At 46.2% G+C, this 12,279-nt stretch overlaps 1 protein-coding gene across 1 annotated transcript; it reads right to left on the bottom strand.

Annotated features, from left to right (window-relative positions):
- Window positions 1–2,410: 2,410 nt before the first annotated feature.
- PSMB5 (proteasome 20S subunit beta 5) lies at window positions 2,411–8,067 on the bottom strand. Its single transcript, XM_082452516.1, has 3 exons — window positions 7,836–8,067; window positions 6,796–7,102; window positions 2,411–2,915 (listed from the first exon to the last, which is right to left on the bottom strand). Exons 1-3 carry the CDS (start codon window positions 8,031–8,033, stop codon window positions 2,629–2,631), a joined length of 792 nt encoding a protein of 263 aa, XP_082308642.1. The 5' UTR covers window positions 8,034–8,067; the 3' UTR covers window positions 2,411–2,628.
- Between the last annotated feature and the right edge of the window lie 4,212 nt (window positions 8,068–12,279).

The raw sequence follows: 12,279 nt of genomic DNA, 5'->3' as shown, positions 1-12,279 counted from the left end.
TTCACCTTCCCTCATGAACATTCTACTCACCCCACAGGGCTCCGCTGCTCCCTGTAGCCCTCCCTTGCCTGGTTTGGAGATGCTATAAGGCACATCTGTCTTCAACCCCACAGCATTCCCTGCCAGCAAGAGGAAGCATGGGGCCTCTAGGAGTGTTTTGCTCCCTGTTTAACCAGATTAGTCCCATCACCTACCCTGAGGAGTCAGATTTGGGTGTTACTGAGCTATCTGTGGAAGGAGAAATTGTCAGACATCACTTAAAAAGCCCTGGCCCTTGGATGCCTGGGAACTGCAGAGAGAAATTAATCTTCTGGCTATTTAAGGCAATTTCTTTTCCATCATCCTTTGTCAAGAGGACTGCACTGGGAAATTAATCTGATGGGAGTCCCTGAACTGGTACACTCCACTCAACAGCATCTCTCCAGTGCTGTGCAGTATCCGTCATCCCCGCACAGGCAGAGACACACATCACTGCAAAGCCAACTCCCCACCATTCCCAGCAGCAAGAAACTGCAATTGCAGAGTGAGCGTCACTGGGCCTGGAGACTTGCAGTTTTCCTCTATCTCTGCTCTACTTTCTTTCCAGAAAACCTACCACAGATTGATCTCTTCCATTAAGCCACTCTTTCTTTTATCCAAAATGCAGGAAGGCAGAGAAGCAGGGATATGCCAGAACACAGGACTCTAGGATATGCATTTTTTTGCCTGAACATAAGGACTCAGCCAGTGCAGAATAGGTGTTTACACTGAACAGCTAGACCACTGCAAAGTCAGGTGTGAGACAGCAACAAGGCAAGGGCAGCATTGCTTCATGACTATCTCTTCTCTCCAGACTGAATTTTCTTTCATGGGAAAAGAGCCCAGGGAGTCTCATGCTCTCTGGGGGTCAATGTAAAAGAATTCCAATCTTCAACTCTCTTTTCATCCTCAAGGTTATTTCCCAGGGCAGTTGTTTTCAAATTGTGTTCCTTGGGGTTCCAAGAAGTTCCAGGGAGTATGTGTGGGGGGCCGGGGGGGTGGCGATGTGGGAAGTGGCTGGAGGGGTAAGCTCAATGGTTGAGGCGCTGGGCCCTTCAACTCTACTTCAATCTGATTTGATTTCTTTCAGGGGCTTGGATTTCTCCTAAGAGTTCATTTTTTAAAAAGAGTTCTAATTTTGTAAAAGGTCTGCAAACGACTGTCCTAAGTGAGAGGAAGATGACCGTCTCTGTCTCTTGCAGCTAAGCATCTGCCGATGGCTGCGCAGAAGGGAGCTGTAGCGTGGCTCCTGCCTGCTTTGACTGTAGAGCAGGTCTAGGTCCACGCTGGCAGCTCCTCCGCTCCAGGGGCTCTGGAGGCACCTTTCAGCAAAATGAATCTCCTTAGGCACGAGAGTCATTTGTTTTCCAAACTCCCTTCTCTGGTCTCACTAATTCCCAATTTCCCTGCATTTCACAAATGCAATTAACAAGCCTCCATCAGTTCCTGGCCAACAGCCCTCATCAGTCAATAAGGAGACTGCAGGAGGCTGAAGGGGGAGGGAAGGTGCAAGAAGGGAAGGTTGCTGCAGTATGGGGGAGAAGAGGCTTTACCCCTCTATTTCTGTGGATAACCCTTCCCAGCCCCTTGGCCTCAAAAGACGACACTGTATTGTCACCCTCACCAACCACTTTCTTCCTTCTTGCCAACTAATACAAAGCAGTGTTTATGCCCTCCTCTCCCATTTCTTAAGTTTCTCCCATCAACCTCCTCTATCTCCTCCATGTCCTATGTCTTTTCTTTAACAGAAGGTCTTGCCATCTGCTGCCACCATAGCTTGGGAAGCCCCTCAGCGCTGGGTGTGATAAATCAGCCATCTCTCTGCTCTCAGCAGGGCCTCTTCCCCACCCACACGTTCCAGTGAAAATTCTGTGCCGCTTCCTGCCCAGGAGGCTATAAGTCCACCATCATCTCCGTCTGTCTCCCACACTGGCACACACTGGAGGGCCAGGACAGGGATCACCAGGCTGGTGGTCACTACTGCTTTCACACACACCTCTTTGTCCTCTTTTCCCAGGGTCAAAGCCTTCCCTTCGCAACTGGCTTACCCTCTCCACCTTTCTGCTCTGCATGTAGCATCAGCCTCCCCTCCCCCACCACAGGAGGAGAGCTTTTTTCCTCCGCAGCTCGGCCTGGTACAGCCCTGTGCATCTTTCCACCTCATCAACTTTTCATCTCTTTGCAAACAGAATCAGGAAGTCTCTCCCTTCTCCCTCCCTCTCCTTCTCCTTTGTTATTAGCTTCATGAGTGGGGACGTTAATGTATTCACTAGACAATGTCTTCACACCACTGTTTCCTGTAATTACAGTCACTTCCCTCCCACTGTCCCGGCTTATTTGACTGTAAAGTGCTTGGAGGGGGGACAGTGTGGAGAAAAGACACAACACAGGCTGAGATCGAGTAGTGTAATGTTAACATCCAAGAAAGTAAAACAAATAATTACCTCTGCAGTAACATTAACAACGGGTAACACATGGAGGTCAATGCACCAGAGATTAAAAATAATGATCGATACAATCAGGGACCCCTCCACTACAGGATGGGGAGCTGTACCCATATTACCAACAACAGTCACCCCAAGCAAGGCAAGCAGCCACATCTGCCCTCCTTCAGGGGGTAGATCCACTATACTTGTCATGTAGATCAGCTACATTGTCACTGGAGACTCGGATCCAGCCATCCTCCCGGACATGGTAGAGGTTGACAGAACCTCCTGAGTAGGCATCTCTGTAGGTGGCTTGGTAGATGGCTCGACGGGCCAGATCATAGGCCTCTTCCACCTCCAGGTCACAGGAGTAACCCCTATCCATGACCCCATAAGCATACACAGAGCCAGAACCTACAGAGAAGGTGGCCCCCGAGATCCGGTTTCCTTCACTGTCCACGTAGTACAGGCCTGGAAAGAGAGATGAGGTTAGTAAGAAAAAAATGATCGCCCCCTTTTGACATCTGATTCATCCTCCAAGGCAACAGTTCTCCATTCCTGTTGAAACCCAGAGGAAACCAACAGAAACACAACAAAATAGCACTTCTATAAAATTACTTTAAAAAAAAAGGTGAAGGGGCTTCCCTGGTGGCGCAGTGGTTGAGAATCTGCCTGCCAATGCAGGGGACACGGGTTCGAGCCCTGGTCCGGGAAGATCCCACATGCTGCGGAGCAACTAAGCCCGTGCGCCACAACTACTGAGCCTGCGCATCTGGAGCCTGTGCTCCGCAACAAGAGAGGCCGCGATAGTGAGGCCCGCGCATCGCGATGAAGAGTGGCCCCCGCTTGCTGCAACTAGAGAGAGCCCTCGCACAGAAACGAAGACCCAACACAGCCAAAAATAAATAATAAATAAATTTAAAAAAAAAAGTGAAGAAATCAAATTAAATTTTAAGACTTCAGGATTCTACACATACCATCCCATCTTACCTCACATTACAGTAACTGCCTTGTCTGTCTTCTCTGTACAACCAAAAAGCAAGTATAATTCAAATGACTTAGGTTTCAAGCACAGAACTTCAGGCGCTGCGAGAGGTAATATTTAAGACAATCCTGGGATTTCCCTGGCGGTCCTGTGGTTAACACTCTGCACTTCCAATGCAGTAAGTGCAGGTTCGATCCCTGGTTGGGGAACTAGGATCCCACAGGCTGTGCAGCCAAGAAATGAAGGAAAAAAAAAAAACAGAAAGACAATCCCAACCCTCAGAGTTTAGACTATCTGGAGCGCAAGGCATACATCACACAGTAAGAGAATAAAGCCTATAATTTTAAATCATACTGTAAAGACCTGCACTGTCCAGTATGGTAGCCACTAGCCACAGGTGACTACTGAGCATTTGAAATGAAGCTAGTACCACATGCTGGAGTAATAATATTTTGGATCTATTGGGTTAAATAAAATATATTATTAAAATTAATTTTCCTTTTTATTTTTAAAAATGTGGCTACTGTAACATTTAAAATTACATGTATGGCTCATACTATATTTCTATTGGACAGTGCTGGTACAGTGGTAGGCCAGGTCAACCGCCTATTTTTTTAATTTTAATTTTTTAAATTAATTTTTTTTTGGCTGTGCTGAGCAGCTTATGGGATCTTAGTTCCCCAAACCCAGGCCCTCGGCAGTGAAAGCGCACAGTCCTAACCATCAGACTGCCAGGGAATTCCCCCAAGCACCAATTTTATAAAGTTTTATTGGAACATAGCCACAGCCATTTGTGTATATATTGTCTATGACTCCTTTTTTGCTAAAACAATGGAGCTATGTAGTTGAGACAAAGATCATATAGCCTGCAAGCCTAGAATATTTACTTATATTTGGCCCTTTATGAAAAAGTTAGCCAACCTCTGGTATAGACAAAAGTTTAGACAAAGATGTAGTAAAATTTTTATCATTTCCATCTGCCCGCTGGGCCTCTCCAGCTGGATGCCTTTGTCACCAAATTCATATCTAAATTTCCTGTCCTCAAATACTTTCAGTGGTTCTCCATTACCTACCAAACTCATCCGTCTTCTGCCCCACCAATCCACTTCCTTCTGTATTTTCAAGTTCTGTCAATGCATCACTAATCTTTTTCCTATTTCAGTGGTTCTCAACACTCACTATGCATCAGAATCATCTAAGGAAGTTTTTTTTTTTTTTTTTTTTTGCCACAGCAAGCGGCTGGCTTGCAGGATCTTAGTTTCTGGATCAGGGATCAAACCCAGGCCCCGGCTGTGAAAGTGCTGAGTCCTAACCACCGGACCACCAGGGAACTCCCAGGAAGTTTTTTAAAAAGATGCCTAGGACTTACCCCAGGTATTCTTTCTCAATTGGTCTAGGTGGGGGACAAGCACGGGGCTAGATTCTTAAGTTCTTCAGGTGATTATGATACAAGCCAGGTTGAAAAGCACTGCCCTTATCAGTTTTCAGGTTCCGATGGTTCTAACATGGAGCCCGTCCTCAAGTCCCATTGCCACTACCTTGCCTAGTCAGCTCACCATCTGGTTCCAGTTGCTTCACAATTAAACTAGACTTTAGTTCCAATTAAATTAGATGTCCAGTTACTTCCCCCAAAATCTCATGCTTCTTCCCTGTCTTCTTTTGTTCATTCTGTTTCCTTTCTCTCATTTTCACATCCAGGAAAATGAGACCTCCCCAGTTCCCCCCATCAGAAGCAATCCCCCCACCCCCCAAATTCCTTCAGCATTTTATTGGTTCTCTTTAAAGTGGCATTCATCTCATTCAGCCCTGCATTAAGTAATCTGTGATCCTTTCTCAGTCAGCTTGAGGCCAGGGGCTGACTCATCCTGAATGGGACAGCTTGTCAGGAAGGCTTCTTGAGATGGTACAATTTAGGTTATGCTATGACTTCCTGTGTTTTCCTTGCTAGCCAGTTTCTGTACTCTCTTACACTGTTTTCTACCACCTGGGACCAATCCAGTAGCTAAGGATTCAAAACAACATTTCTGAAATGCTACCCTAGACCACACAAGATGTATGGAACTGTTCTTTCACACTTTTCAAAGAGAAAAGTGTTTCAGTTTCCAAAGTAACAAACTGAGCTCCTCTATCACATGCACTTTTAAATCTCTCCTCATTCATCCTCTATTGAGTAATGAACTAATATTCTCCAAAGCAAATGAAAAAGTGGTGGGTCTCCTACAGTTGTTCAAAAGAGGAAAACTAGGCATTTAGAAAGCAGGTAAATGAGGGAATTCCCTGGTGGTCCAGTGGTTAGGACTCAGTGCTTTCACTGGTCAGGAATCCCTGACAGTTCAATTCCTCCTAGTCAGGGATCCCGCAAGCCGTGCAGTCAAAAAAAAAAAAAAGGGTGGGGGGCGGGGGGAGGTAAATGAATGAAGCAAAGCCAATAGGAGGAAAGATTAACTATTTTCAAGCACCAACAGGGAAAATTAAACAGAAAGTGACTAGCTGTATCCCAGCTTAAGTAAAGGGACATTCAAAACTGGCTGAACAAGAACTGATATCAGATACAAGACTGAATTTCCTGTCAAGGTTTTCATATACCAGAAAGAAAAATAGGCTAAGGAATTTCTTTTCAGAGATGACAACAGAACCTAGGTGATTATATCAAGCAAAGAAAGGAGATGAGCCCCAAAGGGCCCCCCTTCTAGGCCAAAGACTCTCTTCAGGTAAAAAGGGAAGAGAAATGACTAACTTTTGAGTAGGTACTTAGTTTCGCTGTCCAATATGGTAGACACCAGCGACATGTGGCTGTTGAGCACCTGAAATGGGGCTAACGACACATGCCGAAATGATAATATTTTAGTTATTTTGGATTAAGAGAACTGTTAAAATTAATTTCACCCATTTCTTTTCACTTTTTAAATACATCCATTAGAAAATGTAAAATTACACGTGCAGTTCACATTGTATTTCTATCAGATGGCACTGACTAGCGTTTTTATGTCTATTAGCTGATTTAATTCTTAAATACAACTCTTTGCAGGTCTTATCATTTTACAGGAGAGGCCAGAAGGAAACACATTATGTGTCAGACACTACATGCTTGACATGTATTACCTCATGGAACCTATGTAACAGACGATGAAACAGTCTGAGAAAATAAGCAACCTGCCCAAGGTCAGAGGGGTGATCAATGACACAGCTGATCTACTTCCCTGCCCCCTCCTACACTACAGCCCTTCCTTGAACAAACAGACGAAACGACTGAGAACTAACCAACACATCCCCAGCACTGACATACGCTCTTTCATTAATCTGTTCATCCAACCCCTCCTCTCTGTAGTGCCAGCCCAAGAATCACATGGTTGCAGCTTAACTCACCAGGGCCTCTCTTATCCCAGCCACAGATCATGGTGCCCATGGACAGCCCCATGCCTTTATACTGATACACCATGTTGGCAAGCAGCTTGGAGGCAGCTGCTACCGAGATGCGTTCCTTGTTTCGAAGCTCATAGATTCGACACTGCCGAGCCAACAGCCGCTCCCAAAAGCTGCAATCCGCTGCACCCCCAGCCATAGTACCCAGCAGGTAGGGGTTGATCTCTATCACCTTCTTTACTGTCTGGGAGGCAATGTAGGCACCTGCTGTGGCCCGGGAGTCTGCTGCAACAATGACTCCATGGCGAAACTGTTAAGATCAGAGGAAACACAAAACAGGCCACATGAGACCACAAAACATCATCTTTGACATTTCTTTATGCATCAGTGCAAACCCAGAACATCTCTGTCTCTGCCGTTTTATACTTCACAACATACTTTCCCTCATATTAATGTCACTAGAGTTTCACATCAATCCCTTGACATGGGATTACCTTCAGTATTACCTTCACTTGATGGCTGAGGAATGAGATCGAATGACCTACCCTAGATCATACAGCCAGTTATTGCAAAGCTGGGCCAGGAATCCCAATTGTCTGGCTCCTAGTACAGTGCTTCCTCCCACCAACCTTCCTCCTCAAGCCATAACGTTTCGGTAACCCTGGCCTATCGGGGCTACTCAGTTTCTAAAACCTTTGGTGGTTAGAACAGCCTTCCCTCTGCCAGTGTTCACTGCTGCTGCGTCCTTTCCTGGACAGGAGCACCCTGGGGTCGCCTAGGTATCAACCCAAGCAGCCTCGGGCTCCTTCTCCCACTTACCACACGCCCCGCCCTTCCAGCCCCGTCACCCCCCCACTCCGGCCAGAGCGAGAACCGAGGCCTCTCGGGGCAGTGAGACAGCGAAACCGCCGGGGTTGGGGTGAGAGGCCCGAGCCTCCGTCTGGGTTTCGTGGCCGCGACCACCGCGGGTTCCGGACTAGCTGGGAGGTCGGGAAGGGCGCGGGCGCGCGCAACTCTGCCCGGCGCGACGGCTGGGTCCGCACCTTGAAGGCCAGGGTGGTGGTTCCATGAAGTATTTCGATTCTCGGCTCCTCTGGGACACCCCAGCTGGGCGCGACCAGGCTCAGCCCATCGCTGGGACTCCCTGGACCCAGGTCCAGCAGATCCGCACGACCCCCGAGCCCGAAAAACCCGCGCCGGTTCACGGGTAACGGCCTCTCCAACACGCTAGCCAGCGCCATGTCTAGTAAGGGCAAAGGGAACTGCCTGCCAGAACGCCTAGCAAAGAGCGGCCGGGCAACGCCTCGTCGTCACAGCTTCACTCCCTATTAAATCTATCACAGGGAGCAACCATTTTAACTCCTGGCAACCACGCCTCCAAACACAGGAGCCAGACGCGAGTGATTATTTTCACCGAGGAGGAAAAAATAAATGGCTTCACTCCTCTTAAATTACAAAGGGATGTGGCTGCCATCTTGACTTTGGTCACGTAAACAACACGGGATTAGATTAACCTCAAATTCATAGGAAGCAATCGCAAACGTCCAGGTCGAGGGAGGGAAGTGGGGCCGGCCATCTTTCAGAAGGGCGTGACTGGATGAAAACCTGTTCTAAACCGGTAGCGGTAAATCAGCCCCGCCCCGCCCCGCCTGGTGTCCAAGCAACACTTACATCACTACTGCTTCAGCAGTCTGTTAACGCGACTGAAGTTGCCATTTTGTGTAAGGGTACTCTCTAATACTGGGTAAAGTAATGATCTACGCTGAGGCCATTTTCCTATGAAGTTAGTAAAACCACAGTAGTTTGTGCTAAAAAGCGCAACAAAATAAGAGCGCTATACCGCTTGTTGTTTGATAACATCAGTCGCCACGCTAGCCACGTTCTTTAACAGTAACCAATTTTTAAGATTCAGTGTTGTCTTTACTCCCACCCTCTGGTGGAAATTCTACTAAGTAATGAATTGACCAAAAGGCAGATAGAAGAATAAAGAAGGAAAAGCAAAGGGCCCAGTTAATCCACAGACTGGGTTCGCAATTCAGCTCCTGAATAACTGAGTCAATAGTAATTTACCATTTCAGAGCCCGGAGGAGAGTTGAGGCTCCATAAAGATGTACAAAGAGGTTTTCTGACTTAAGCTAGCTAAGACAAGCTCTTATTCAGGAATGTGCTGTATTTCATTTTCTCTCCCTCTCTTCACCCACCTTCATTTTTCAACCCTTTTGGGAACCATAACAAGCAAGGAACTGGGCAAGTGTATGAAATGTTGCCTCCTGCTTTATGGTTCTATGAAGTCAGCATCTGCCCTTCCTTGTTGGATTCCAGCAGCAACGTCCATCAATATCTAAATTCCTGGGCTTCCCTGGTGGCGCAGTGGTTGAGAATCCGCCTGCCAATGCAGGGAACACGAGTTCGATCCCTGGTCCGGGAAGATCCCCATGCTGTGGAGCAACTGAGCACATGCGCCACAACTACTGAGGCTGTGCTCTAGAGCCCGTGAGCCACAACTACTGAGCCCACGTGCCGCAACTACTGAAGCATGCGCCTAGAGCCTGTGCTCTGCAACAACAGAAGCCACCGCAATGAGAAGCCCGTGCACCGCAACGAAGAGTAGCCCCCGCTCACCGCAACTAGAGAAAGCCCGTGTGCAGCAACGAACACCCAACACAGCCAAAAATAAATAAATTTATTAAAAAAAAAAAATCTAAATTCCTCTTTCCTCCGATGCCCAACTCAGCCCCTCCTCCTCCCAACAGACTCTGAGAGTGTTGTATTTTTAATGCTGAAATTTGGCAACTCTTTCCAAACCCAACCATCAGAATGTAATGAAGCAGAAGATCTTTCTGTGGGTCTCACACTTGGATGGTGTGGAAAATGCAGAGTGCCTCTGTTTACTGAGCATGTATTATTTTGCAGTCACTCCTGCAATGCAACTAACCCTCCTGACTTCTCTCAGTGGTTCTTTCACTCTGCCACTAATGCTGTCTGCCTCTCTTAAGGCACTTTCACATTTTACCTGGTTATAAATATACATTTATCTCCCACTGGATTGTGAGCTTTTAAAGACAGGCATTTCTCGGGAATCCCCTGGCGGTCCAGTGGTTAGGACTCCACACTTTCAGCGCCAGGGGCCCAGGTTCAATCCCTGGTCAGGGAACTAAGATCCCACAAGCTGCGCAGCATGGCCAAAAAAACCCAGCAACTGTAAAGACAGGCATTTCTCTACTATTTATCTCTGTGCCCACTGTGTGCTTAATACACGTTTGCAAAATGAACACATGAAGAATGACAATAATGTTCTTCCAGTCACAGAGGCTTGAAGCCCTGGCTCATCTTGACAACTCCCCTTCCTTTACTCCGCGTCCACTAGGTTGCCAAGTCCTGTTCATTCTCCCTCTACAGCGCTTCTCACATTCTTTTTCACTGCAACTGATACCGCCTTTGGCTTCTTATCTCCTCACTCCTGAATTTCTGAAATATTCTCCTGATTTTTCTGGGTACAAACTATGTCTCTAGTTTATCCTGTGCAGCACCAGATTGATTTTCCTGAAACATCATCTTGATCTTATCATTTGCCTGCTTAAAAATGGTCTGTAAGGTTCAGCTCCTCAGCATGCATTCAAGGCCTTCCATAATCTGTTTCCAATTTACCTTACATTAGTTCTCTGCTCCAAGGTCCCACTCAGGGAGACCTCAAAGAGGAGAGGTACAAATGATCAGTGCTGCTGTTGGTGGGAATATAAATTGGTGCAGTCACTATGGAGAATAGTACGGAGGTTCCTCAAAAAAAAAAATTAAAAATAGAACTACCATATGACCTAGTAATCCCATGTCTGGGTATTTATCCAAAGGAAATGAAATCACTATCTCGTAGAGATAGCTGCACCCTAGTGTTCATTGCAGCATTATTCACAGTTGCCAAGACATGGAAACAATATCCATCATCAATGGATGAATGCATAAAGTGTTTTATAAGTGGTGGAACATTATTCAGCCATAAAAAAGAAGGAAATCCTGCCATCTGTGACAACTTGGATGAAACTTCAGGGCATTATGCTAAGTGCAAGAAGTCAGATGGAGAAAAACAAATACTGTATGATCTTACTTATATGTAGAGTCTAACAAAGCCGAACTTTTAGAAACAGATAGTAGATTGGTGGTTGCCAGAGGCTCAGGGTTGGAGAAAATGAGATGTTGGTCAAAAGTGTACAAACTTCCAGTCATAAGAGGAATAAGTTCTGGGAATCTAATGTACAGCACAGCAACTATAGTTAACAATACTCTTGTATACTTGAAAGTTGCCAAGAGAGTAGATCTTAAATGTTCTTATCATAACAACAACAAAAATGGTAATCAAGTAAGGTGAAGGATTTAACTAACCTTATTGTGTAAACATTTTGCAGTACACAGACACACACACAGAGGTATCAAATCATCATATTGTACACCTTAAACTTACGCAATGTTATATGTCCATTGTATCTCAATAAAGCAGGGGTTGGGGGAAGAAAACAATGATAAGTGCTATAGTTCAGAGGTGAGAGAGTTTGGTATAGATTGGAGTGAGGTTGGGGGTCCAGGAAGGCTTTGCCAAGGAGGTCTGGATCATTTCCTTAAATATCACTTAGATCCCCTTTCTTCTCAAACTCACAGCCTCTCTCCTCTCTCAGCCTGAATCTGGAAAGGATTTTCAGAATAGGTGGTACTTAAGCCAGACTTGGAAAGATAGGATTCAAAAAGAAGAAGGGGGGCTTCCCTGGTGGCGCAGTGGTTGAGAGTCTGCCTGCTAATGCAGGGGACACGGGTTCGAGCCCTGGTCTGGGAGGATCCCACATGCCGTGGAGCGGCTGGGCCCGTGAGCCACAACTCCTGAGCCTGCGCATCTGGAGCCTGTGCTCCGCAACAAGAGACGCCACGATAGTGAGAGGCCCGCGCACCGCGATGAAGAGTGGCCCCCGCTTGCCGCAACTAGAGAAAGCCCTCGCACAGAAATGAAGACCCAACACAGCCAAAAAAAATAAAAATAAATAAATTAATTAATTAAAAAAAAAGAGATGAAAAATCAAGCCAGCAAATAGAAGATATTAAAAAAAAAAAAAAAGAAACATTCTAAAAAAAAAACAAAAACAAAAAAACAAAAAGAAGAAGGGGAGGTGGGAGATGTGTTAGGAATTGCGTGAAAAGAGGTTGTGGTGGATGGATTAGGATTGAACCACAGTGGGCCTTAAATGCCAGCCTGGGGTGGACTTGATCTTGTAACCCTTCAAGGTTTCTTAGTAGAGGAGACATGGGATTTGCGTGATACCTTAGGAAATCATGTCAGTGTGGAGGATAAGGTTAGAGGGGGAGACTGGTGGGTGGCCAGCTCCTGGGCCACTCACCTGCGCAGATCTGACTTAATAATGGCCTGACTTAGAGACGTGGCGATCCAGCCATATATAGTCTAAGACTTAGTTGTTAGTAAGAGGAGACGTTCTTATCTCTTCAGTA

The sequence above is a fragment of the Balaenoptera physalus genome (assembly GCF_965194825.1).
Source record: "Balaenoptera physalus genome assembly, chromosome: 2".
Lineage (NCBI taxonomy): Eukaryota > Metazoa > Chordata > Mammalia > Artiodactyla > Balaenopteridae > Balaenoptera > Balaenoptera physalus.
This window is presented reverse-complemented; position numbering and strand designations above follow the sequence as displayed.

Coding starts and splice junctions, on each gene's coding strand:
- PSMB5 (XM_082452516.1), bottom strand. CDS start 8,033: ATGGCGCTGGCTAGCGTGTTGGAGAGGCCGTTACCCGTGAACCGGCGC. Junction 7,103..7,835: donor CCACCACCCTGGCCTTCAAG/GTGCGGACCCAG, acceptor TGATCTTAACAG/TTTCGCCATGGAGTCATTGT. Junction 2,916..6,795: donor CTGGGATAAGAGAGGCCCTG/GTGAGTTAAGCT, acceptor CTCTCTTTCCAG/GCCTGTACTACGTGGACAGT.